Source organism: Arachis ipaensis, chromosome B4 (assembly GCF_059453495.1).
Source record: "Arachis ipaensis isolate K30076 ecotype BB chromosome B4, ASM5945349v1, whole genome shotgun sequence".
In the NCBI taxonomy this organism is placed as follows: Eukaryota; Viridiplantae; Streptophyta; class Magnoliopsida; order Fabales; family Fabaceae; genus Arachis; species Arachis ipaensis.
Genome location: NC_142439.1, coordinates 92663478 through 92691313, shown reverse-complemented (window position 1 = coordinate 92691313; position 27836 = coordinate 92663478). Strand labels below are relative to the sequence as shown.

The window sequence follows — 27836 nt, the reverse complement described above, 5'->3', positions numbered from 1 at the left end:
CCACTCAACAATTTCCAACTATAATTCACCTCAAACTCAACATTGATTTCCTATATCCACTAAACATGAACAATTCACATAATTCAGCTTATCCTACAGTCAACTAGCCTAAGTTTTCACGTAAAATTATACATTAACTACGAGAAACCAAAATCATATCTTGGCTGATTTCTCCCTAGGCGTGGAATACCTCAAATTCCTCTCCTCTACAAGCTCTAAGTCTAGAAATATCAACTTAACAAGCTCAACCACTAGAATTTCGTTCTAAACCACCAATTGGACTCTAATTCAACATGAAACTCAATCTAATTCATACAATATCGCTATAATCAATATAAAGGTTTGATAATCCAACAATTCACAAGAGTGAGTAGTTTTTCACCTTACACACAGATGTTTGGGACAAAACTCAGCAATTTTTCAGAGCTAATTCAATCCTGAAATATCAAAATTACATAATATCTCAATACCAAAACCCCAAAATTTTCAAAATTGAAGAGAAGAAGACCAGGTGAGAAATTGTCAATTTCTAACCACTTTCTTCAGATGACTCTGAACAACTGCACACAGTGGTCGTGTGGCCACAAACGGTGCAGTGATTGGAGCTCTAAATTAAGAGATATTTGGAATTGAAGTTGAGATATGGGTGATGCGTGAGCATCTTTTCTATCTTTTCCTAGTGAATTTGCATTCGAATTTGTTAAGTTTAACCAAGATTTAAGTCCTTTTAAGCCACTATGGATGCTACTTTAAGTTGTGTGCAATTTTATTTACTACAGGTAGCATTCGGGCAAATTTGACAGAGTTCGTGTAGAAGAAAAGGAAGAAAGTGGATGATGTTGTCAACCCTGACCTTCTTGCACTCCAACAAGCATAACTTGAACTACAGAGGTCCAATTGACACGGTTTTAATGGAATTAGAAAGCTAACTTCTAGAGCTTTCCAACGATATATAATAGTCTATACTTTTCATCTGGAATCACTGCCTTGGTGGCGCCAAACATGGAATTCTCCATGTTTGGCGCCATGAACGTCAAAACTCCACTTTCATGCTGTCTTGGTGGAGCCAAACATGGAGAATCCCAAGTTTGGCACCAAGAGCAAGGAAAGCCACAATAATTACACAGGTAGAGTGGCACCAAACTTGTCTTAGCCCAAGTTTGGCGCCAGGTTCAGCAACTTGAAGTGGTCCCTACGCCTCAACGAGCTAGCACGAGATCTCTTAATTAATTTTAATTAAAATTTATTTTATTTCACAATAGAAAAAGATATTATTTAGTTTTAGAAAATATATTTTACATTAATTAGGATTAGATATAAAAAGGAAAAGTTTTAGCCCTTCAGACTCTCTTCTCCTTTACGAACCTCATTCTACGGTTTACAGTTTTTCTAAATCCTAGTTTTCTCTCTGAGCCATGAGTAACTAAACCTCCACTATTAAGGTTAGGAGCTCTGTTTATTTCTATGGATTGAAATTATTCCTTTTCTATTTTAATTGATGTATTGATTCAGTTTCATGGATTACTTTCGTACTTAATTTTATGAATCTGGGTGGAACGAAAGTATGACCCTTATTCTAGATGCGTTCTTGTGACCCTTGGAAGAGGTCTCTCACCTGAACATAGCTTGAAAGTAAATTCCTCCTAAGTTGTTAATTACATGAACTAATTGGTATATGTGACATATAATCCTGTTAGGTTTGGGTAATTAGGATTTCTATGGCTAATAAACTAGAATTGAGCTTAAACTTCTAATTGAAATTAAATGACCAAGGAATTGGCGGTTAACTAGGTTAGAGGAGACTAAATTACTAAGGAACTAGGGTTTAGACAAATATAGTTTGTCATGAATTGAATTTTTCATGATTAAAATAGTTGGTAAAAAATAGAAATTCGGAAGATAAACAACTTCGAAACCTTAACTTTTTCTCATATATTCTTAACACCAATTTACTGTTTGCTTTTTCTAATTCTCTGAATTTACTGTTTAATGTTATTGAACTCTCAAACACCATTTTTTGCTTGTCTGACTAAGTAAATCACTCAACTATTGTTGCTTGATCCATCAATCCTCGTGGGATCGACCCTCACTCACTTGAGGTATTACTTGGTACGACCTGGTGCACTTGCCGATTAGTTTGTGGACTTTAAATTTCGCACCAATGGGCTAGGGTTTTATTTGCTTTCCTCCCCTAAGTTTCAGCATGATTCTCTTTGTGATTAAGGGAGGAGGCTGAATTTGGCTATTCATGTGTTAGGCCATGGGCCTAATACGGGCCCGATCTAACCGATTCGGCTCGTTGGCCCAATTTTGCGTTAAAATCTTTAAAATTATTGTTTAAATTCGTATTTTAAATATTTCTACTTCTCTAAAATATAAAAACTAATTTCCTAATTTTTTGAATAATAATTAATTTATTAATTAATTATTTAATAATTATTCAGGGTTTACATTCTACCCACCTAATTAGGAATTTTGTCCCCAAAATTCATATTCAGCTACCTGAAAATACGCGTGGGTAATCCTTTCTCATTTCTGATTCAAGTTCCCAGGTGTGCTCTTCAATTCCATCTCGACTTCAACAACCTTTACTAATGAAATTTCTTTTCCGCACAGTCGAGACTGGAGTCACTTGAAGCGTTAGATCCTCTCTCAATTGAACTGATTTAGGTTCTAAGACATGGCTGCCATTAGAAATGTACTTCCGAAGTTGCAAAATGTGAAATACATTGTGTAGGTTCGAAAGATACAGTGGTAGAGCTATTCGATACGCCACCGGCCCAATTCTCTTTAGAATCTGAAATGGACCGATATAATGGAGATTTAGTTTCTTTATTTTAATTGCCCTACCCACTCCCGCGGTTGGAGTAACCCTTAGGAATACATGACCACCTTCATCGAACTCTAAAGGTTTCCGTCTCTGGTCAACATAGCTTTTCTGGCAACATTAAGCAGTGAGAATTTTGTTTTGGATTTTCTTAATTTGTTCTGTTGTTTTTTCCACTAACTTAGGCCCTAATAAACTTGATTCTCCAGCTTCATACAAACATAATGGAGATTGGCACTTTCTCCCATACAGAGCCTCATACGGAGTCATTCGGATGCTCACATGGTAGCTGTTGTTATACGCAAACTCTACTAGTGCCATATACCGATCCCAGCTAGCCGGTTGATCCAACATAAAAGCTCTCAGCATGTCTTCTAAAGTTTGTATTGTACTCTCCGATTGGCCATTGGTTTAAGGATGGTATCCACAACGGAATCTCTAAAGGTTGTAATGTGCCAGATGCTCTCTGGTGCTCAATTTTTACCTTCTGGCAGGTCAAACACTTTGAAACATACACCGTTACGTTATTTTTCATTCCTGGCCACCAGAACATTGCTTTTAGGTCATGATACATCTTAGTACTTCTTGGATGAATTGAGAACTTACTCTTGTGAGTCTAAGTTAACACATCCCGCCTTAAGTCTCCCACATTCGGTACACAAATTCTTCCTTTATACTAACTCCTTCTCTATCTTGAGTAACATCTTGTTTCCTCTGTTTTATTACTTGCAGTATTTTCTACAGCTCCTGATAATTCTGCTAAGCTTTTTGAATCTCAGCCTTGAAATCACTGGAGATATGCAACTGGTTTAAGCATATATTCCTAGCCACCTCTCTGACGCCTAAGTTAAGATTCTCAAACTCTCTTAACAGTTTCTCCTCCTTGATCATCATCCAAGTAATGTATTATAATTTCTGGCTCAATGCATCAGCCACTACATTAGCCTTTCCTAGATGATAATTCAGCTCAAAATAATAGTCCTTCAGCAATTCTATCCATCTCCTCTGACGCATATTAAGTTCTGTCAGATCAAAGAGATATTTCAAACTCTTATGATTAGAGAAGACTTGGAATTTAACCCCATAAAGGTCATGTCTCCAAACCTTCAATGCAAACTCAATCGCAGCAAGTTCCAGGTCATTAGTTAGATAGTTTACTTCGTGCGGTCTTAACTGACGGAAAATGTAAGTTACAATATTCAATGTTGCATTAGCACACCCCCCCAATCCTTTCAATGAGGCATCGTAATAAACCTCAAACGGTTAATTGGGTTCAAGCAACACCAATACAAGTGCTGTAGTCAATTTCTACTTCAAAGCTTGGAAACTCTTCTCACACTCTGATGTCCAGACAAACGGCACATCCTTTTGGGTTAACTTTGTTATAGGCAACACGATTTGAGAGAATCCTTTTATGAATCTCTAATAATATCCTACTAAACCTAGAAAACTCCTTATCTCCATCACTGATCTAGGTGTCCCCATTCAGTTACTGCCTCAATCTTTGAAGGATCCACAGTTATTCCTTTCTTACTTACTACATGACCCAAGAACTTCACCTTCTCTTTACAGAATTCACACTTAGAAAATTTTGCGTAGAGCTTTCTATCCTTTAGAATCTGTAGTACAATCCACAAGTGTTCTGCGTGCTCCTCTTCAGTCTTAGAATAGATCAGAATGTCATAAATAAAGACGACAACGAATTTATCCAAGAAAGGACAGAATATTTAGTTCATATAATCCATGAACACTGCAGGAGAATTTGTTAACCCAAAAGACATTACAGTATACTCGTAATGACCATAACCAGTTCTAAAAGCGGTCTTAGGAATATCATCGTCTCTCACCCTTATCTGGTGATAACTAGACCTCAAATCAATCTTAGAGAAGATGCCAGCTCCTTGAAATTGATCCATCCGATTGTCAATTCTTGGCAATGGATATTTATTCTTTACTGTCACTTTGTTCAGTTGTTTGTAGTCAACGCACAGCCACATGCTTCTATCTTCCTTTTTCACCAACAACACCAGTGCTCCCTACGGAGAAATAATTGGCCGGATGAAGTTCTTATTCACTAACTACTCCAGCTTAGATTTAAGTTCAGCTAGCTCTAAAGGCGACATTCAGTAGGGCCCGATTGAAATAGGTCTTGCTCTAGGCACCAGCTTAATTGCAAGCTCGATTTCTCGATAAGGAGGAAATTCAGGTATGTCTTCAGGGAATACCTTTGGATATTCACTGCCAATTGGAATTTGATTCAAATTTTGTTTATCACCTGACATACTTGTAGCTAATAGAATCAAACCCTGACACTTACTTCCACTACAGTTCACTATAACAGAATTTAAATAAATATCCATTTGCCACCACCGATCCTTCTGACCCTTCATACATAAATTGCACTGATCATTCAAAACAATCTAGTACTACGTGATGGTTTGTCAGCCAATCCAAGCCCAGAATTAGATTGAGTCCGATCATTAGCAAGCAAATCGAATCATGGACAAAAGTTTGGTGCTTAATTTGAAACGAAACTTGTTGACAGCCTAAACTAGTCACGACAGCCTCAGAGGCAAGAGTATATACTTGTAACTCATAGGCTAACATAGATATCTTCAATCCTAACTCACTAGCTTTCTCAAACGATATGAATGAATGTGATGCCCCAGTATCAAATAAAGCAATTAAGATTTTGTCGCCAATTTCACAATTACCTATGATCAGAGTGTCTGACTCTCAGCACCATCCACCGTCATAGTGAACATGCGTCCCTACTATTGAGCTTTCCCAGCATCCTTACTCTTCCTTTCCAAATAGTTTCAGGATAGATGCCCTACTTCACCACAGTAGTAGCACAAACCCAAACCAGCTCTGCATAGAGTGTTTGGATGATAGGCCCCATATCTCCTACACGTCAAGTTGTTGGGAAGATTCTGAGTCTGCTTTTCCTTGCCTCGTCCTTGGTTGTTGTTATCATTGTTGAACCTTCAAAATTTTTTTTTACTCTAATGTGGTTGTGGAACATAGCCTCCTCGTTTGAAAGTCTGACCTCTAGGTGCAAAGTTCCTTCCTTGATCTCTCCTAAAGATAGCTCGGTGATCACCCTTGTCTAATGCTGCCTTTCTCACACAACCCTCAGTAACTCTACTCTTGTTTACTAGTTCAGAGAAGTCCACCTTCATATTTTATGCACTTTCACTCATCGAAATCCCCTGGAGCACCCTAACAAATCCTAGAAAATGAACATAGTTCCTCAAATTGACTGGTGTACTCTGCCATAGACATAGGACCCTGCTTCAGGTGTAGCAACTCAAGATCCTTTGCCGTCTTGACTGAATTGGGGAAATACTTCTTATAGAACTTAGATTGAAAGGCGTCCCAAGGTATCACAGCATTGTCCTGCTGTAGAAGGCGTCATGTTCCCTACCACCAATACTGAACTTTACCCATCAGCTAGTACGTAGCAAACTCAACACACTAGTCCTCCGGCACTTGTTGCGCTTGCAAGGCTTATTCCATAACCTGAAACCAATTGTCAGCCTCTATGGGATTCGTGGTTCCACTAAAGATTAGTGGATTTATCTTCAGAAAAGTTGCTAATGTCATAGGCCTATTTTCACCGTTACTCTCCTTTCCATTTTGAACCTGCTGACCAAATAACTCAACCGTGGCCTGCATGGTAGCAACCATATTCTCCAGGACAATCATAAAGTGCATGGGATTATTCTCAATCATATCAGGTTCCTCATTACCACTCCGACCTCTCCCTCAATCACGTCTGTGTCCACGAGACGTCAACTAGTTCCTGTTCACACCAAACAATCAATATCAAGGTGATCAGTCTAAATATCTCAAGTCTAGTGCTTCAAAGTCTGAAATGCATGCTCATGAACAAGTATGCCACATATATCAGTTATATATCCTAATTAGCATATACACACACCCAGAGTATGCCCAGAAGCATAGTCAACCCGTCCTTTAAGCTCTATAAGAACGAACTGCTCTGACACCATAATGTAACACCCTACCACACAGAGCTTTACGCTTAATCGTAAATCAGAGGTGGCAAGGTATTACGACCTTGAAAGATTAGAATACAAATATGGATATATTGAGAAAAGAAATTAACTAGGAGCCTTGAAGAAGAAGTTACACAAATCCGAGACAAGAAAACGCATCACACTTGTTCGGATAAATTTAAACCAGATAAACAAGATTGAATGGAACGAATATACATAAAGGATCAGGGTTCCAAAAGGTACAAATATCAAGCTCCAGACACGACCTGCGAAACTAAGGCTGGCCAGAGTATATATATATATATATATATATATATATATATATATACACACAACCCAAAAGTATTCCCAAAATACAAGATAATACACCTATTTCTCAAAGTCAACCTCTAAGAGGGACAAAATACAATATATATATATAAGGCAGAGAAATACATATACATATATATACATAAACAAAATACAAAACACCAAGCCCTAAAATAGTTTTTCGCTTCCAAAGTATCTCAAGAATGCTTAGTGAGGTGCCTCATGTTTTGCATCTGAATAACAAAAATATATGTATGGAATAAAAATCAGGCGTTCTCAGTATGGTAAACGTGCCCATATAGATAATATATAAGGTCCCGAGAAAGTCAGAGGCATTCTTAGAATTCCGACACTCTGATCAAGGTTAAAAATTTATTCTAAACCAGAAATCTCAGAAATCTATCTAAGAGATTCCAACTCTAATCTAACTCTTCACATTCCGTCTCCTGCAAACTTCCCCAAATACCAGGTGGAACTACCCTCAGCATCACCTTCGCCAGCATGAGAGATCTCTCAGTTGCAAACACATACAATAAAAACAAAGAAAACACAGATAAGGGTATAGGTACAGCAAGTAGTGCAAGTAGTATATAAGCATAGCAAATCAATTAGGCAAACCAAAATAATGCACACTCAAGCAAAACATACAAATGCAAATGATATATGCGTGCCCTATGGCTGATGAGTCTCATTTGTTGGTTATATAGCCAAACCCGACATGTCCGGTAGCTAACCCTGGATAGTCCCTCTGTGCGCGCATCCCCAAACTCAAATTCATATATATATATGCATATCCATGGGGTAATCCGGTGAGTTAAAGTGCACAGTCACATCTTGCGACAGGATCAATAGAGTATCGAGTCTCAACCTGGAGCAAGTGGTGGCAAGTCACTACGTCTACCAAGGAAAACTCGTGTCTCAGATAATTTATATGTCTAAGTCATATGAATATTTCAATCATAACTCACCAAAGTTACATCATCCTCAATCATGTCTCATTTATCACTTTTAATATCTCATCAAATCAATTATTCACTTCTCAAATCTTTTTTATACCAATCCTAACTTTCTCAATATACTTGCTCTTGTTCTGTAGCCTAAAACCTAGCTATCAGACCTTAAAAAGGGTTTTCAGAGGTTTAGAAAGCTAGAGGAATGGTTAAAAATTCAAAAAATACACTTTTGGCAAAACAGGGTGGTCATATGTACACATGCCAACCGCGTACGCATGAGGTCAAAAATTGGTAAAGTCGCATGTGCCAGCTACCCTCGTGTACGCAAGTATTTTGAGCAGAGGTGTTGGCTCGCGTACGCAAGAACACCGCCGCATACACATACATTCAAAATTAGCCATTCTCGCGTATGCATGCCCTCCGCATACGTAAGACTATGGACAGTGCCAAGGTCTCGCGTATGCATGACGATCCCCACGTACGTGGTGCGCGTGTACGAAAAACCCACACTATTTGCTACAACAGCAGCAGTACCAGCAAGTGCACTGGGTCGTCCAAGTAATACCTGAGCGAGTTAAGATCGATCCCACGAGGATTGTGGCTTGAAGCAAGCTTGTGATTGCCTTGCAGGTCTTAGTTAGGCGGAATCAGAAGGTCTTTTGTTGAATGTGTGAAGCATGTGTTTTCAGAGATAGGAATAAGTGATAGGATTAGAGTTGAGAGTTGGTGCACAAAATTGTGATTACACTTTTCACAACTCCGCACAACTAACCAGCAAGTGCACTGGTTCGTCCAAGTAATACCTTACGTGAGTAAGGGTCGATCCCACAGAGATTGTCGGCTTGAAGCAAGCTATGGTTATTTTGTAAATCTTAGTCAGGAGATTAATGATAAGAGTGATTATATTTATGAAAAATAAATAACATGGAATAAATAGTACTTGAGATTCAGTAATGAGAAACAGGTTGAGGTTCTGGAGATGCTCTGTCATTTGGATCTCTGCTTTCCTACTGTCTTCTTCTCCAACATGCATGGCTTCCTTCCATGGCAGGCTGTATGATCCTCTCAGTGAAAAATACCAGGCAAGGTCTCTGTACGGCTAATCAACTGTCGAATTTCTCGTCTTGGATGAAAAATAGCATGTACAGCTACCGCACGGCTAATCACCTGTCAGTTCCCGCTAGCGTCAGAATAGGACCTTTATCCTTTTGCACACTGTCACTACGCCCAACATTCGCAGGTTTGAAGCTCGTCACAGTCATCCCCTCCCAGATCCTACTCGGAATACCACAGACAAGGTTTAGAATTTCCGGATCCCAGGAATACTGCCAATTGGTTCTAGCCTCTACCACGAAGGTTCTAATCCCGCAGACTCGGTCCGCAGATCAGAAACCCACGAGATACGCATTCAAGCTGTCGCCCAATGACTACGTTGAGCTCATGTAGAACAGGAGTGGTTGTCAGGCACACGTTCATAGGGTGAGAATGATGATGAGTGTCACGGATCATCATCTTCTCCGGATTGAAGTACGAATGAGTATCTTAGAATAGAATCAAGCGTGATTGAATAGAAAACAGTAGTAATTGCATTAATCCATTAAGACAGAGCAGAGCTCCTCACCCCCACCTATGGGGTTTAGAGACTCATGCCGTCAGAGATACAATATGAAGTGTAAAAAATGTCATGAGTTTCAAAATAAATCTCTAAAAGTAGTTTTTATACTAAACTAGTAACTTAGGTTTACAGAAATTGAGTAACTAAGTGCAGATAGTGCAGAAATCCACTTCCGGGGCCTACTTGGTGTGTGCTTGGGCTGAGCATTGAAGCTTTTTCGTGCTTAGGCCATCCTTGGAGTTAAACGCCACCCAGGGTGCCAATTTGGGCATTAAACGCCGGTTTTAGTGCCAGTTCTGGCGTTTTACGCCAGAAAGTTTTAGGCTGGCTTTGGACGCCAGTTTGGGCCATCAAATCTCGAGAAACGTATGAACTATTATATATTGCTGGAAAGCCCAGGATGTCTACTTTCCAACGCAATTGAGAGCGCACCAATTGGGCTTCTGTAGCTCCAAAAAATTTATTTCGAGTGCAGCAGGGTCAGAATCCAACAGCATCTGTAGTACTTTCTCAGCCTCTGAATCAGATTTTTGCTCAGGTCTCTCAATTTCAGCCAGAAAATACCTGAAATCACAGAAAAACATAAAAACTCATAGTAAAGTCCAGAAATGTGATTTTTGAATAAAAACTGATAAAAAAAATAATAAAAAGTAACTAAAATATACTAAAAACTACCAAAAGCAATGCAAAAAAGGGTATAAATTATCCGCTCATCACAACACCAAACTTAAATTGTTGCTTATCCCCAAGCAACCAAAACCAAAATAGGATAAAAAGAAGAGAATATATAATAAATTCTAAAAATATCAATGAAAATTAGTTTCAATTAGATGAGCGGGACTTGTAGCCTTTTTGCTTCTGAAAAGTTTTGGCATCTCACTTTATCCTTTGAAGTTCAGAATGATTGGCATCCATAGGAACTTAAAATTCAGATAGTGTTATTGATTCTCCTAGTTCAGTATGTTGATTCTTGAACACAGCTACTTTATGAGTCTTGGCCGTGGCCCTAAGCACTTTGTTTTCCAGTATTACCACCGGATACATAAATGCCACAGACACATAACTGGGTGAACCTTTTTAGATTGTGACTCAGCTTTGCTAGAGTCCCCAATTAGAGGTGTCCAGAGCTCTTAAGCACACTCTTTTTGCTTTGGACCACGACTTTAACCGCTCAGTCTCAAGCTTTTCACTTGACACCTTTACGCTACAAGCACATGGTTAGGGACAGCTTGGTTCAGCCGCTTAGGCCAGGATTTTATCCCTGAGGGCCTCCTACCCATTAATGCTCAAAGCTTTGGATCCTTTTTACCCTTGCCTTTTGGTTTAAAGGGTTATTGGCTTTTTCTGCTTGCTTTTTCTTTTTTTTCTTTTTTTTGCCATTTTTTATTTTTTCGCAAGCTTTGTATTCACTGCTTTTTCTTGCATCAAGAATCAATTTTATGATTTTTTAGATTATCAATAACATTTCTCCTTTTTCATTATTCTTTCAAGAGCCAATAATTTTAACATTCATAAACAACAAATTCAAAAATATGCACTGTTCAAGAATTCATTCAGAAAACAAAAAGTATTGCCACTACATCAAAACAATTAAACTAATTTCAAGATAGAATTCGAAATCATGTACTTCTTGTTCTTTTGCAAATAAAAATATTTTTCATTTAAGAAAGGAGAAGGATTCATAGGACATTCATAGTTTTAAGACATAGACACTAGACACCAATGATCATGTAATAAAAACCAAACATAGACAAAACATAAAGCATAGAATTCGAAAAACAGAAAAATAAGAACAAGGAAGTTAAAGAATGGGTCCACCTTAGTGATGGCGGCTAGTTCCTCTTCTTGAAGATCCCATGGAGTGTTTTAGCTCCTCAATATCTTTTCCTTGCCTTTGTTGCTCCTCTTTCATGGCCTTTTGGTCCTCTCTGATTTTATGGAGGATAATGGAGTGCTCTTGTTGAGATCCATGAGTGGGTTCTCTTGTTTGCTCCATCCTCTTTCTAGTGATGGGATTTTGAGATGAATCTCTCCATCTCTCATGACTCGGAGTTGGAAGCAACTGCCTTACCTTTCCTCTTCCTAGAGGTTTCTCCGGCCTTAGGTGCCATTAATGGTTATGGAAAGCAAAAAGCTAAGCTTTTCAACACCAAACTTAAAAGCTTTGCTCGTCCTTGAGCAAAATAAGATAGAAGGGAGTAGAAGAAGAATGATGCAATTAATTTTGAAAACTTATTACTGTATACAAGAAAAATTAAGAATATTTGAAAAGAATTTGAAAAGATATGTAAGTTTTGAAAACATTTTGGAAGGAATTGAAAAGAATTGAAAAGAGAATAAAAAAAGAATTGGAAAGATTATTAATTTTTGAAAATAGAAATTGAAAGATGAAAGTTTAAAATATGTTTGATGCAAAAAATTATGAATTAAAACATGAAAAATTGAAAAAAAATCGAATTGGAAACCAAATTACCTCCCTTGTGTCATCCTGGCATTAAACACCCAGAATGCTATCTATTCTGGCGTTTAACGCCCACTTGATTGCCTCTTTGGGCGTTTAACGCCCAGCCAGATACCCTGGTTGGCGTTAAATGCCAGGAATCCTTCTTTACTGGGCGTTTTTCTGAATGCCCAGAATGCTGCCATTCTGGCATTAAACGCCCAGAATGCTGCCCATTCTGGTGTTTAACGCCCAGAATGCTGCCTGCATGGGCGTTAAACGCCCATTCTGCTATCCTTACTGGCGTTTAAACGCAAGTAAGCCTGTCCTCCAGGGTGTGCTGTTTTTTATCCTGTTTTTTATTCCGCTTTAATTCTGCAGCTGTTTTTGTGACTCCACATGATCATCAACCTAAAGAAAACATAAAATAACAATGGAAAATAAATAAATATAATTAAATAACATTGGGTTGCCTCCCAATAAGTGCTTCTTTACTGTCTTTAGCTAGACTTTTACTGATCTTTTTAATTTAGTCTCAGTTTTGAGCATTCTTGCTCAACATTGCCTTCAAGATAATGTTTGATTCTCTGTCCATTAACAATGAACTTCTTGTCAGAATCAATATCTTGAAGCTCTACATAACCATATGGTGACACACTTGTAATCACATATGGTCCCTTCCACCGAGATTTCAATTTCCCAGGGAACAATCTGAGTCTAGAGTTAAACAGCAGGACCTTCTATCCTAGCTCAAAGACTCTAGATGACAGCCTTTTGTCATGCCATCTTTTTGCTTTCTCCTTATAAATTTTGGCAATTTCGAATGCATTGAGTCTGAATTCCACCAGCTCATTCAACTGGAGTAATCTTCTCTCTCCAGCTATCTTAGCATTAAGGTTTAGGAACCTGATTGCCCAGTAGGCCTTGTGTTCCAGTTCCACTGGTAGATGACAGGCTTTTCCATACACAAGCTGGTATGGAGAGGTCCCTATAGGAGTCTTGAATGCTGTTCTGTATACCCGTAGAAAGGATTAGGCAAGGAGTCTTGAATGCTGTTCTGTATGCCCACAGAGCATCATCTAGACCTCTTGCCTAATCCTTTCTACGGGTACTTACAGTCCACTCCAGGATTCGTTTTAGTTCTCTATTTGAGACTTTAGCCTGCCCATTTGTCTGTGGATGATATGGAGTTGCCACTTTATGGTTAATTCCATATTGGACCAGAGCAGAGTCAAGCTGTTTATTGCAGAAATGAGTGCCTCCATCACTGATCAATATCCTAGGGACACCGAACCTGCTGAAGATATGCTTCTGGAGGAATTTCATCACTGTCTTAGTATCATTAGTGGGTGTTGCAATTGCCTCCACCCATTTAGATACATAGTCTACTGCCACCAGAATATAAGTGTTTGAGTATGATGGTGGGAAAGGCCCCATTAAGTCAATACCCTATACATCAAACAACTCAATCTCTAAGATCCCTTATTGAGGCATGGCATAACCATAAGGTAGATTACCAGCTCTCTAGAAACTATCACAGTTACATACAAACTCTTGGGAGTCTCTATAGAGAGTGGGCCAGTAGAAGCCACATTGGAGAACCTTGGTGGCTGTTCGTTCACTTCCAAAATGTCCTCCATACTGTGATCCATGGCAGTCCATAGGATCTTCTGTGCCTCTTCTCTAGGCAAACATCTACAGATCATTCCGTCTGCACACCTCTTAAAGAGATATGATTCATCCCACAAGTAGTACTTTGCATCAGAAATCAATTTTTTCGTTTGCTGCTTAGTGTACTCCTTGGGTATGAATCTCACATCTTTATAGTTTGCAATGTCTACAAACCATGGTACTTCCTGAATGGCGAATAGTTGCTCATCCGAAAAGATTTCAGAGATCTCAGTAGGAGGGAGGGATGCTCCTGCTACTGGTTCTATTCTGGACAGGTGATCTGCTACTTGGTTCTCTGTCCCTTTTCTGTCTCTTATTTCTATATCAAACTCTTGCAGAAGCAACACCCATTTTATGATTCTGGGTTTTGAATCCTGCTTTGTGAGGAGATATTTTAGAGCAGCATGGTCAGTGTACACAATCACTTTTGATCCTACTAAATAAGATCTAAACTTGTCAATGGCATAGACCACTGCAAGCAACTCCTTTTATGTGGTTGTGTAATTTTTTTTGTGCATCATTTAAAACACAAAATTGTTATTACACTTTTCACAACTCCGGACAACTAACCAGCAAGTGCACTGGGTCGTCCAAGTAATACGTTACGTGAGTAAGGGTCGATCCCACAGAGATTGTCGGCTTGAAGCAAGCTATGGTTATTTTGTAAATCTTAGTCAGGAGAATAATGATAAGAGTGATTATATTTATGAAAAATAAATAACACGAAATAAATAGTACTTGAGATTCAGTAATGAGAAACAGGTTGAGGTTCCGAAGATACTCTGTCATATGGATCTCTGCTTTCCTACTGTCTTCTTCTCCAACACGCATGGCTTCCTTCCATGGCAGGCTGTATGATCCTCTCAGCGAAAAATACCAGGCACGGTCTCTGTACGGCTAATCAACTGTCGGATTTCGCATCTCAGATGAAAAATACCATGTACAGCTACCACACGGCTAATCATCTGTCGGTTCCCGCTAGCGTCGGAATAGGACCCTTATCCTTTTGCACACTGTCACAATGCCCAACATTCGCAGGTTTGAAGCTCGTCATAGTCATCCCCTCCCAGATCCTACTCGGAATACCACAGACAAGGTTTAGACTTTTCGGATCCCAAGAATGCTGCCAATTGGTTCTAGCCTCTACCACGAAGGTTCTAATCCCACGAACTCGGTCCGCGGATCAGAAACCCAAGAGATACGCATTCAAGCTATCGCCCAATGACTACGTTGAGCTCATGTAGAACGGGAGTGGTTGTCAGGCACGCGTTCATAGGGTGAGAATGATGATGAGTGTCACAGATCATCATCTTCTCCGGATTGAAGTACGAATGAGTATCATAGAATAGAATCAAGCGTGATTGAATAGAAAACAGTAGTAATTGCCTTAATCCATTAAGACATAGCAGAGCTCCTCACCCCCACCTATGGGGTTTAGAGACTCATGTCGTCAGATATACAATATGAAGTGTAAAAAATGTCATGAGTTTCAAAATAAATCTCTAAAAGTAGTTTTTATACTAAACTAGTAACTTAGGTTTACAGAAATTGAGTAACTAAGTGCAGATAGTGCAGAAATCCACTTCCGGGGCCTACTTGGTGTGTGCTTGGGCTGAGCATTGAAGCTTTTTCGTGCTTAGCCCATCCTTGGAGTTAAACGCCACCCAGGGTGCCAATTTGGGCGTTAAACGCCGGTTTTAGTGCCAGTTCTGGCGTTTTATGCCAGAAAGTTTTAGGATGGCTTTGGACGCCAGTTTGGGACATCAAATCTCGGAAAAAGTATGGACTATTATCTATTTCTGGAAAGCTCAGGATGTCTAATTTCCAATGCAATTGAGAGCGCGCCAATTGGTCTTCTGTAGCTCCTGAAAATTTATTTCGAGTGCAACAGGGTCAGAATTCAACAGCATCTGCAGTCCTTTCTCAGCCTCTGAATCAGATTTTTGCTCAGGTCCCTCAATTTCAGCCAGAAAATACCTGAAATTGTAGAAAAACACATAAACTCATAGTAAAGTCTAGAAATGTGATTTTTGAATAAAAACTAATAAAAATATAATAAAAAGTAACTAAAACATACTAAAAACTACCTAAAAGCAATGCCCAAAAGGGTATAAATTATCCGCTCATCAAGAGTCAGAGTTGCTTTGTCTTTCTGATGTAACTCTGGTACTACCGTCTTTTTTGCTTGTGAATGATCTTCTTCTATGGCAGGCTGTAAGTGATCAAAGCCACGCCAATGGTCCTTGATCTTCTCTGCTACAGAATGAACGCCAGGGCCCTTGGTATTAAATCCAATGGAGGGTGAAGCGCATAGCAATCCATTCTCGTGGCAATCCTACTCAAAACTCCACAGACAAGGTAGAATCTTTCGGATTAGAGAATGCTGTCTAGCTATACCATGGAGACCTTAATCTCCCCGGATATCGGTTGAACTGGTGTCTCGAGAAGTCCCCAACGAAATCGTGGATTAACCGTCTGAGAGATGTAAATCCATAGCTGTTGGTTCGTGCTTTCCGGCCAAGTATTCACACGAACCCAAGTAGACGCGGGTGTTTGTCAGGCACGTTCATCTTAATGTGATGAACAAATCCAATTTATCAGATTGTCCTATTCATCACGATGAAGATCGGGATATACATCCTAGAGATATATCAAAAACGGATCGAAGAAGAAGAAATAGTACTTTAATTAATTCGTAGGACTCAGCAGGGCTCCTCCCCTCAACCTAGGAGGTTTAGAAAATCATACTGAAAATAAAAACAATGGTGAAACGTAAATGGAGCTCTCTTAAATCGGAGAGTCCGTCCAAAGTCTCTGAATAACATGAATCTAATCCCTTAAATACTAAACAAATGACTAGTAAGGGTAAAACAGTCTATTTAGTGCTAAAATCTACTTCTGAGGCCCACTTGGTGAGTGTTTGGGCGGAGCTTTGATGAGATTCACGTGCTATGAGGTCTCTTGGGAGTGGAACGCCAGCTAGGGGGTACCCTCTAGGCCTTTGGACGCTGGGCTCTGCTCTTTGGGCGCTGGACACCTGGAAGGTGGTAGGAAGCTGGCGTTGGACGCTAGTTTTGAGCCTTCTAATCCGAAGCAAAGTATTGAATATTATATATTGCTAGAAAGATCTGGAAGTCAGCTTTCCATAGCCATTGAGAGCGCTCCATTTTGACTCCTATAGCTCCAGAAAAGCTCTTCCGAATGCAGGCAGGTCAGATCCGGACAACATCTGCAGTGCTTTCTCTGTCTCTGAATCAGACTTCTGCTCTAGCTCCTCAATTTCAGCCAGAAAATACTTGAAATTGCCCAAAAATACAAAAACTCATAGTAGAATCCAAAAATCTGATTTTAACACGAAAACCTATAAAAACTTAATAAAAACTAAACAAAAACTACTAAAAACTATATGAAAGTGATGTCAAAAAGCGTATAAAATATCCGCTCATCAGTACGCATGAATGTAATTTCCTTCAAAAAACTGTTAAGTTGCAGAAAACCAATTCTTCACACCAAACTTTTGACTCACATAAATTTTTTGTTAAATATCATTTTCATTCCGTTCTTCGAACGATATAAACTTCACGGACCCAAATCTCTTTCAAAACAAGTTTCACTAGAATGAGGGGTCTGAAAGCCAAGTTATAGCCCACTGAAATTGGTAAAAAAATTCAGTTTTTACCAAAAACACAACTCTAATTTTACCAAAGTCCTCAATTCAAAACCAATATTTTACAACTAAAAATAGCACCAAACCTCAATTCATCACCAACCACACCACAATCACCTCAACATATAAATTTATCAATACCACTCAATAATTTTCAACTACAATTCACATCAAACTTAACATTTATTTCCTATATCCACTAAACATGAACAATTCACATAATTCAGCTTATCTTACAGTCAACTAGCCTAAGTTTTCACGTAAAATTATACATTAACTATGGAAAACTAAAATCATACCTTAGCTGATTCCTCCCTAAGCCCGAAACACCTCAAAATCCTCTCCTCCACAAGCTCCAAGTCTCCAATTATCAACTCAACAAGCTCAACTACCAGAATTTTGTTCAAAACTACAAATTGGACTCCAATTGAACATGAAACTCAATCTAATTCATATAATATCACTATAATCAATATAAAGGTTCGCTATCCAACAATTCACAAGAATTAATGGTTCCTTACCTTACCCACGGATATTTGGGACAAAATCTAGCAATTTTTCAAAGCTAATTCGATCCTAAAATATCAAAATTACATAATATCTCAATACCAAAACCCTAAAATTTTCAAAATTGAAGAGAAGAAGGCTCTGTGAGAAATTGTCAATTCCTTAACACTTTGTTCAAATGATTTTGAAGAGCTCGACGCAGTGGTTGCGTGGCTACAAATAGTGAAGCGATCGGAGCTTAGGATTGAGAGATATGTGGAATTGAAGTTGAAACAAGGGTTACAGTTTTGTTTGCTCTCCTCCCCCAAATTTCAGCGTGATTCTCTTTGTGACGAAAGGAGGAGGCTGAATTTGGCTATTTATATGTTGGACCATGGGCCTAATACTGGCTTGGTCCAACCGGTTCGGCCTGTTGGCATAATTTTGGGCCAAAATCTTTAACATTAGTGTTTAAATTCGTATTTTAAATATTTCTACTTCTCTAAACTATAAAACTTAATTTTTTAATTTTTTGAATAATAATTAATTTATTAATTAATTATTAATTACTCGAAGTTTACACCCTCCTTCTGTTCACATCGCTTCGCGCGCGCTCTCTCTCCCTCTCCGATGAACCAGAAGCGACCCAACGGCAGTGGCAACCCAGCAGCAGCAGCGACCTTGCAACAAGCAACAACCTCTCTCTCTCTCTCTCTCTCTCTCTCTCTCTCTCTCTCTCTCTCTCTCTCTCCCCGATGAACCAGCGACCCAGTGGTAGTGGCGACCCAACAACAGCTGCCCCCCTCTTTTTGTTCACATCGCTTCTCTCTCTCCGATGAACCAACGACAGCAGCTGATGGAGCTAGTATAATGTGGTGGCAGTGGATATACTGAAGGTGGTGGGGTGAGGTGAACAGTGGAGTGAGAAAATTGAAGGGGAGGATGACAATGAAAGATATTTTAGTCCAACAATTAGAAAAATGATAATTTTATAATATTTTGTAATGTTGAGAATAATATTAATAAAAAAATAGAGAACGATTTTGATTTTGACTCAAGATATTAAGAACGGAAAAAGTACTTAACCCAAAATTCTCTTGAATTCTTCCATTTAAACACTATAACGATATCAACTTTGTCATTGCATTAGTTTTAGACACACACACACATGTGAGTGAAAACAATTGTGTAACTACTCATTTGAGACTCATCATATCATCATAGAATTGATTTTGACTTCCATTCAATACGTCTTAATTAAGTTCCTATCATGGCGAGCTCGCGCGCACACACACAACTATTAAAGCATCTATTTAATTACATGTTGGGAACAATATCGAGAACGATAGAAAGAAAGATCAAGCAAATCATGCATGAAAAAGACGTGCAAGAAGAGAACATAGAAGCATGTGAGAAGCCCTGATGAAAGGGAACAACAGCCACCATTTGAGACTTAAGATTTGGTTATCATGATTTGTCCCCAGCAAGGGAATGAATTCGTTCAGGACCAGTCAATTGGGATTTGACGTTGCATATGTGCTATACATATTTGGATCTTTTCTCCACATCAAAATTTGATATTAGAAAAACAAATAATAAAATATTTAACATTGATACATTTTAATATATTTCAATTGTACTCCTAATTGAGTTGGATAATATATAACGTGAAAATTTTATACCGAAGTGTTGTTGACATGTTAGTCGAGAATTGTATGTATCCGTAATAATAACCTTTAACGATCGATATAATAGAAATATATTTAAAATATTAAAAACAATAAAGTTAAAATAAATTAAAAATTAAAAATTTTAAAAATAAAGAATATATTTTATCCAAAAATATTGAGGGACTTCTAAAAACTAACCCTAAATCTTGGTATGCAATTGATTAAGAGGCAGCCGTAAGTACGTAACTGAGGACCCGGCAGATATATATAAACTTTTATAAATATTTTGTCATATGAGGAAGTATATAATTGAGTGGCGGCTTGTATTATTTTGATATAGATGTATTAGGGTGCCAACTACATTTTTGTTTTCAGTCACTTTTTTAATATAGATATGTCTTTGGCTTTTCTTTCGTCATAATAATTGAATAACAGCAAACCAAAATACGAAAATATTATTTATAGTTGTATACAGTAAAATTAATCTCTAAAATAAATTAGTATATATTTTTATATAAATATATATTATTTAAATTATTTTTACATAAATATATATTTTATATTTTGATATATATTTTATATTAATTATTAATTTTGATATATACTTAATATAATTCAATATAAGAAAAAGAGTTTATTGGCAAACTTTTTCCTTGTCACACTTTAAAAAGGTGGCCAAAAGAGATCAACGGTCAAGCTTCTATGAGGATGGCGATTGATTAGATATTTGGCCACGTTTTTCCGCTGAAAAGGGTCAATCGTCACGCTTTTATGAGGGTGATGATTGATAAGTGATTCCGCCACGTTTTTTTTTCTACGCTTCAAAAGTGTGGCTATAAAGGGCAATAAGTACGGTTTTGAAGCGTGGCTAGCTTATTTTCCTACAGTCACATTTTTAAAGCGTGCCCATATCCTATAATTATATGGCACCCTAAAAAAGCGTAACAATAGAGTTTTTACTTGAAATTTGATTTTCCACCAATCTTTTTCTCAAACACTTAAGTTTTTTTCAAAATAGTCATACTTAAAATAGCCCTCATTGAGAAAAGTGAGAACCCTAAACCCTCGAACCCTCTTCATCACTCTCTAAGAACCCTAAACCCTAAGAACCCTCTCTCGCAGCCCTCTATCAACTGCAGCCCTTTTCATCGCTAAGAACCCATCTTCATCTCTCAGCTCGCAGCCCTCTCTCAGCTTGCAACCCTTGGAAACTTCAATCAGTGCTGCCTCCATCAGCGCTACCTCCATTGAAGCTCAGTCTCGCTCGCAAGGCCTCTATAATGCCCTACCCTTCAAAACTTTATGCTTAGGTCATTATTCAATGAGGGTTTGGTGCTACGACACAAAACCGAGATATAAATACTTATGTATAGAAAGAGATACTAAACTAGAAGCCTGTAAAGGGATTTAAACATCGGATAAAAGACAATTCTCCAAACGTTCACGCTCGATGACATATGTAAGTACATCGAAGAATTAGATAATTAAAAGCTTGTAGAAAAAATAAGAGTAAAGAGATATATATAAGTATATATAAATATCTACTAGTCTCGGCCCGTGAAGATTAGGCCAACTAGAATTACAATAGTAAAACAGTTTGATATACATATCCTATCTCTCTAAAAATACATCATAAGCCTCTAAAGGCAAGTCTTTTAAAATAAATACATCATATAAGTCTTTTCAAAAGAAGGAGAGAATCTAAAACCAAAACAAAAACAAAAGTCTTCTTCGCCATCTTCCAGATAAAACTCCCGCTTTACTGAGGAGCGCTGAGACCTGCATCTGAAAAACAAAAATAATATATGGGTGAGAATCCAAACTTCTGGGTTTCCAGTACCGTAAAAGTGCCGAATCTATACAATATAAGATAATAAGAACTTTCAAGGAAATCTTAATCTTCAAAGTTTCATTGATCCAAGCCTAGAGTTCTCGCTAAACCAGAAAATGGCAACTTACCTAAGGATTTCTAATCTATCTATTTATTATCAGTTTTTTACAAACCTCCAATCACCACATCAGGAACAATCCTTAGAGTCACCATCGCTAGCATAAAGGGATCTCTTAGTTATTCAAAAACAGACAAAACAGTACAAAGAATACACAAATAGAGAGAATGGACAAAGCAATTAGATCAAATAGCATATAGATACGATTATTCAATAAGGTAAGCCAAATACAAGATGCATACCGAATCAATACACACAAATGAAAATGATGCATGCCTACCCTATGGCCAATGAGCTCATCTATTAGTTATAAGGCAAAACCTGACACGTCCGATAGTGAACTTTGGATAGTCCCTTGGTGCGTTGATGAGCGGATAATTTATACGCTTTTTGGCATTATTTTTACATAGTTTTTAGTATGATTTAGTTAGTTTTTAATATATTTTTATTAGTTTTTAAATAAAAATCAAATTTCTGGACTTTACTATGAGTTTGTGTGTTTTTCTGTGATTTCAGGTATTTTCTGGCTGAAATTGAGGGACTTGAGCAAAAATCAGATTTAGAGGTTGAAGAAGGACTGCAGATGCTGTTGGATTCTGACCTCCTTGCACTCAAAGTGGATTTTCTGGAACTACAAAACTCCAAATGGCGCACTCTTAATTGCGTTGGAAAGTAGACATCCAGGGCTTTTCATAAATATATAATAGTCCATACTTTTTCTGAGTTTAGATGACGCAAACTGGCGTTCAATGCCAGCTTCCTGCCCTATTCTGGAGTTAAATGCCAGAAACAGGTTGCAAAGTGGAGTTAAACGCCAGAAACAGGTTACAAACTGGCGTTCAACTCCAAGAGAAGCCTCTGCACGTGTAAAGCTCAATGCTCAGTCCAAGCACACACCAAGTGGGCCCCGGAAGTGGATTTCTGCATCATTAACTCATTTCTGTAAACCCTAGTAACTAGTCTGATATAAATAGGACCTTTTACTATTGTATTAGACATCTTTGATCAGTTTTATGCTATCTTAGACCTTTATGGGGGCTGGCCATTCGGCCATGCCTGGACCATTATCACTTATGTATTTTCAACGGTAGAGTTTCTACACACCATAGATTAAGGTGTGGAGCTCTACTGTTCCTCATGAATTAATACGAAGTACTATTGTTTTTCTATTCAATTCAAGCCTATTTCTTATCTAAGATATACACTTGTTCTTCAACTTGAGGAAGGTGATGATCTGTGACACTCATCATCATCATTCTCACCTATGAACGCGTGCCTGACAACCACTTCCGTTCTACTTGCGATAGCTTGAGTGCGTATCTCTTAGCCTCCTAGTTCATGACGCATGATTGCCTCGCCTGACAACCGAGCCCTCCATTCCATGTGATCAGAGTCTTTGTGGTATAGGCTAGAATTATTGGCGGCCATTCTTGAGATCCGGAAAGTCTAAACCTTGTCTGTGGTATTCCGAGTAGGATCTGGGAAGGGATGGCTGTGACGAGCTTCAAACTCGCGAGTGCTGGGCGTAGTGACAGACGCAAAAGGATTACTGAATCCTATTCCAGTATGATCGAGAACCGACAGATGAATAGCCGTGCTGTGACAGCGCATTTTGGACCATTTTCACTGAGAGGATGGGATGTAGCCATTGATGACGGTGATGCCCTACATAACGCTTGCCATGGAAAGGAGTATGAAGGATTGGATGAAGACAATAGGAAAGCAGAGAATCAGAAGGAACAAAGCATCTCCATACGCTTATCTGAAATTCTCACCAATGAATTACATAAGTACCTCTATCCTATATTTTATTCATATTTTTATTATCAATTCACCATAACCATTTGAATCCGCCTGACTGAGATTTACAAGGTGACCATAGCTTGCTTCAAGCCGACAATCTCCGTGGGATCGACCCTTAGTCACGTAAGGTTTATTACTTGGACGACCCAGTGCACTTGCTGGTTAGTTGTGCGAAGTTGTGACAAAGAATTGAGATTACGATTGTGCGTACCAAGTTGTTGGTGCCATTGAGATCACAATTTCATGCACCAAGTTTTTGGCGCTGTTGCCGGGGATTGTTCGAGTTTGGACAACTGACGGTTCATCTTGTTGCTCAGATTAGGTAATTTTATTTTAATTCTAAGTTTTTTGTTTTACTCTTTTTATTTTCGAAAAAATTTTTTCAAAAAAATAAAAAAATAAAAAAAATAAAAAAATTATTCTATGGCTTCAGAATTTTTAAGAAGGAATTCTAGAGTTTCATGAAACATGTAGAAGCCTGGCTGGCTGTAAAGCCATGTCTAATTCTCTTGGACCGAGGCTTCCACTCATCAGCACAGAAGCAAGTTGAATGAAGTATCAGCTGTTGTATGTCTAATTTGTATCTGCTAAAGCTTGGCTGGCCATTGGCCATGTCTAGTGTTTTGGACCGGAGCTTTCACTGAAAGCTTGGCTGGCTAGTAAGCCATGTCTAATTCCTGGACTGGAGCTTTAGACTAACATTGCAAGATTCCTGGAATTCCTATTAAAAATTTTGAAATCCTTATTTTTCTTTTCCAATTAATTTTCAAAAAATCCAAAAAAATTTAATAAAATCATAAAACCAAAAATATTTTATGCTTCTTGTTTGAGTCTTGTGTCAAATTTTAAGTTTGGTGTCAATTGTATCTTTTTAATTTTTCTTAAAAATTTTTGAAAACTCATGTATTTGTTCTTCATGATCTTCAAGTTGTTCTTGATGAATTTCTTTGTTTGATCTTTAAATTTTTCCTGTTTGGTATCTTTTCTTGTTTTTCATATGCATTTTCAATTTGTTAGTGTCTAAAGTTTGAAAATTTCTATGTTTGGTCTCTTGCATCTTTTTCTTTTCTTAAAAAATTTTCAAAAATAAGTTCTTGGTGTTCATCTTAACATTCAAAGTGTTCTTGGTGTTCATCTTGACATTCAAAGTATTCTTGCATGCATCATGTGTTTTGATTCATAATTTTCATGTTTTGAGTCTTTTGGTTGTTTTTCTCTTTCTTCATAATTGTTTCTTATGAGTCAAATCAAATTTTCAATTTAAAAATTCTATCTTTTTCAAATTTCTCAAAAATCAAATATTTTTCATTTTTTCTTTCATAATTTCGAAATTTTCAAAATTTATTTTCAAAATCTTTTTCTTATTTCTATTTCATATTTTCGAAATTAATGCTAACAATTAATGTGATTGATTCAAAAATTTTAAGTTTGTTACTTGCCTATTAAGAAAGGTTCATTCTTTAAATTTTAAAATCTTATCTTTTAAGTTTCTTGTTAGTCAAGTAATCAACTTTAATTTTCAAAATCAAATCTTTTTAAATTTCTTTTTCAAATCTTTTTCAAAATAAGTTTCAATCACATCTTTTTCAAAATCAATTTCAAAATCTTTTCTAACTTCTTTTCTAACTCCTTATCATTTCAAAAATTGATTTTCAAATCTTTTTCAATTAACTACTTAACTTTTTGTTTGATTTTAAAAATTTACTATTTCAATCATATCTTTTTCAAAACTACCTAACTAATTCTCTCTCTAATTTTTGAAAATCACCTCCCTCTTTTTCAAAATTCCTCTTTAATTAACTAATTGTTTTAAATTTTAATTTAATTTAATTTCATTTTAAAATTTTTTAATTTTAACTTTAATTTTTAAATTAAAAACAAAAAATTTTTATTTTTATTTTTATTTTGTTTAATTTTCGAATTATTCTCTCATCTCTTATCTCCTTCTAATTATTTATTCATCTACTAACACTTCTCTTCCACCCAAGAATTTGAACCCACTCTTCCCCTCTGTGTTTGGATTCTTATCTTTTCCTTCCTCTATTCTTCTCTTCTTATGCTTACATAAGGAATCTCTATACTGTGACATAGAGGATATCATATTTTCTTTTCTGTTTTCTTCTTTTTCATATGAGCAGGAACAAGAATCAGAACATTCTTGTTGAAGCTGATCCTGAATCTGAAATGACTCTGAAGAGGAAGCTAAGGGAAGCTAAAGCACAACTCTCTGGAGAAAATCTGACAGAAATTTTTAAAAAAGAAGGAGACATGGCCGAAAATAATAACAATGCAAGGAAGATGCTTGGTGACTTTTCTGCACCAAATTCCAACTTACATGGAAGAAGCATCTCAATCCCTGTCATTGGAGCAAACAATTTTGAGCTTAAACCTCAATTAGTTTCTCTGATGCAACAGAACTGCAAGTTTCATGGACTTCCATCAGAAGATCCTTTTCAGTTCTTAACTGAATTCTTGCAGATCTGTGATACTGTTAAGACCAATGGGGTTGATCCCGAGGTCTATAGGCTCATGCTTTTCCCATTTGCTATAAGAGACAGAGCTAGAATATGGTTGGACTCTCAACCTAAAGATAGCCTGAACTCTTGGGATAAGCTGGTCACGGCTTTCTTAGCCAAGTTCTTTCCTCCTCAAAAGCTTAGTAAGCTTAGAGTGGATGTTCAAACCTTCAGACAGAAGGACGGTGAATCCCTCTATGAAGCTTAGGAGAGATATAAGCAACTGACCAAAAAGTGTCCTTCTGACATGCTTTCAGAATGGACTATCCTGGATATATTCTATGATGGTCTGTCTGAGTTATCAAAGATGTCATTGGACCATTTTGCAGGTAGATCCATTCACCTAAAGAAAATGCCTGCAGAAGCTCAGGAACTCATTGACATGGTTGCTAATAACCAGTTCATGTACACTTCTGAAAGGAACCTTGTGAGTAATGGGACGCCTCAGAGGAAGGGAGTTCTTGAAATTGATGCTCTGAATGCCATATTAGCTCAGAACAAAATATTGACTCAGCAAGTCAATATGATTTCTCAGAGTCTGAATGGAATGCAAGCTACATCCAATAGTACTCAAGAGGCATCTTCTGAAGAAGAAGCTTATGATCCTCAGAACCCTGCAATAGCAGAGGTAAATTACATGGGGGAACCCTATGGAAACACCTATAATCCCTCATGGAGAAATCACCCAAATTTCTCATGGAAGGATCAACAAAAGCCTCAACAAGGCTTTAATAATGGTGGAAGAAACAGGTTTAGCAATAGCAAGCCCTTTCCATCATCCACTCAGCAACAGACAGAGAATTCTGAGCAGAATCCATCTAGCTTAGCAAATATAGTCTTTGATCTATCTAAGGCCACTTTAAGTTTCATGAATGAAACAAGGTCCTCCATTAGAAATTTGGAGGCACAAGTGGGCCAGCTGAGTAAAAGGGTCACTGAAACTCCTCCTAGTACTCTCCCAAGCAATACAGAAGAAAATCCAAAGAGAGAGTACAAGGCCATTGATTTGACCAACATGGCCGAACCTACAAGGGAGGAGAAGGACCTGAATCCTAATGAGGAAGACCTCCTGGGACGTTCAGTGACCAACAGGGAGTTTCCCTTTGAGGAACCAAAGGGATCTGAGGCTCATCTAGAGACCATAGAGATTCCATTGAACCTCCTTCTGTCCTTCATGAGCTCTGATGAGTATTCTTCTTTTGAAGAGAATGAAGACGTTACTGAAGAGCAAGTTGCTAAGTACCTTGGTGCAATCATGAAGCTGAATGCCAAATTATTTGGTAATGAGACTTGGGAAGATGAACCTTCCTTGCTCACCAATGAACTAAATGCATTGGATAGGCAGAAATTACTTCAAAAAAAATAGGATCCTGGTAAATTCCTAATTCCCTGTAACATAGGCACCATGACCTTTGAGAAGGCTCTGCGTGACCTGGGGTCAGGAATAAACTTAATGACACTCTCTGTAATGGAGAAACTTAGGATCTTTGAGGTGCAAGCTGCCAGAATCTCATTAGAGATGGCAGACAACTCAAGAAAACAGGCTTATGGACAAGTAGAGGACGTGTTAGTGAAGGTTGAAAGCCTTTACATCCCTGCTGATTTCATAATCCTAGACACTAAGAAGGATGAGGATGAATCCATCATCCTTGGAAGACCCTTCCTAGCCACAGCAAAAGCTGTGATTGATGTGAACAGAGGAGAGTTGATCCTTCAACTGAATGAGGACAACCTTGTGTTTAAAACTCAAGGATCTCCTTCTGTAACCATGGAGAGGAAGCATGAAAAGCTTCTCTCACTGCAGAGTCAACCAAAGCCCCCACAGTCAAACTCTAAGTTTGGTGTTGGGAGGTCCCAACAATGCTCTGAACATCTGTGAGGCTCCATGAGAGCTCACTGTCAAGCTATTGA

The 27836-nt window shown here is 37.8% G+C and overlaps 1 protein-coding gene across 1 annotated transcript; it reads right to left on the bottom strand.

The window, feature by feature from the left end:
* Nucleotides 1-4290: 4290 nt before the first annotated feature.
* On the bottom strand, nt 4291-20890 carry LOC107636615 (uncharacterized). Its single transcript, XM_016340114.1, has 6 exons — nt 20768-20890; nt 6350-6499; nt 6099-6229; nt 4990-5149; nt 4612-4863; nt 4291-4488 (listed from the first exon to the last, which is right to left on the bottom strand). Exons 1-6 carry the CDS (start codon nt 20888-20890, stop codon nt 4291-4293), a joined length of 1014 nt encoding a protein of 337 aa, XP_016195600.1.
* Between the last annotated feature and the right edge of the window lie 6946 nt (nt 20891-27836).

Coding starts and splice junctions, on each gene's coding strand:
- LOC107636615 (XM_016340114.1), bottom strand. CDS start 20,890: ATGGAGGCAGCACTGATTGAAGTTTCCAAGGGTTGCAAGCTGAGAGAG. Junction 6,500..20,767: donor ATAGAGGGCTGCGAGAGAGG/GTTCTTAGGGTT, acceptor GCTACCATGCAG/GCCACGGTTGAGTTATTTGG. Junction 6,230..6,349: donor AGGCTGACAATTGGTTTCAG/GTTATGGAATAA, acceptor CGCCTTCTACAG/CAGGACAATGCTGTGATACC.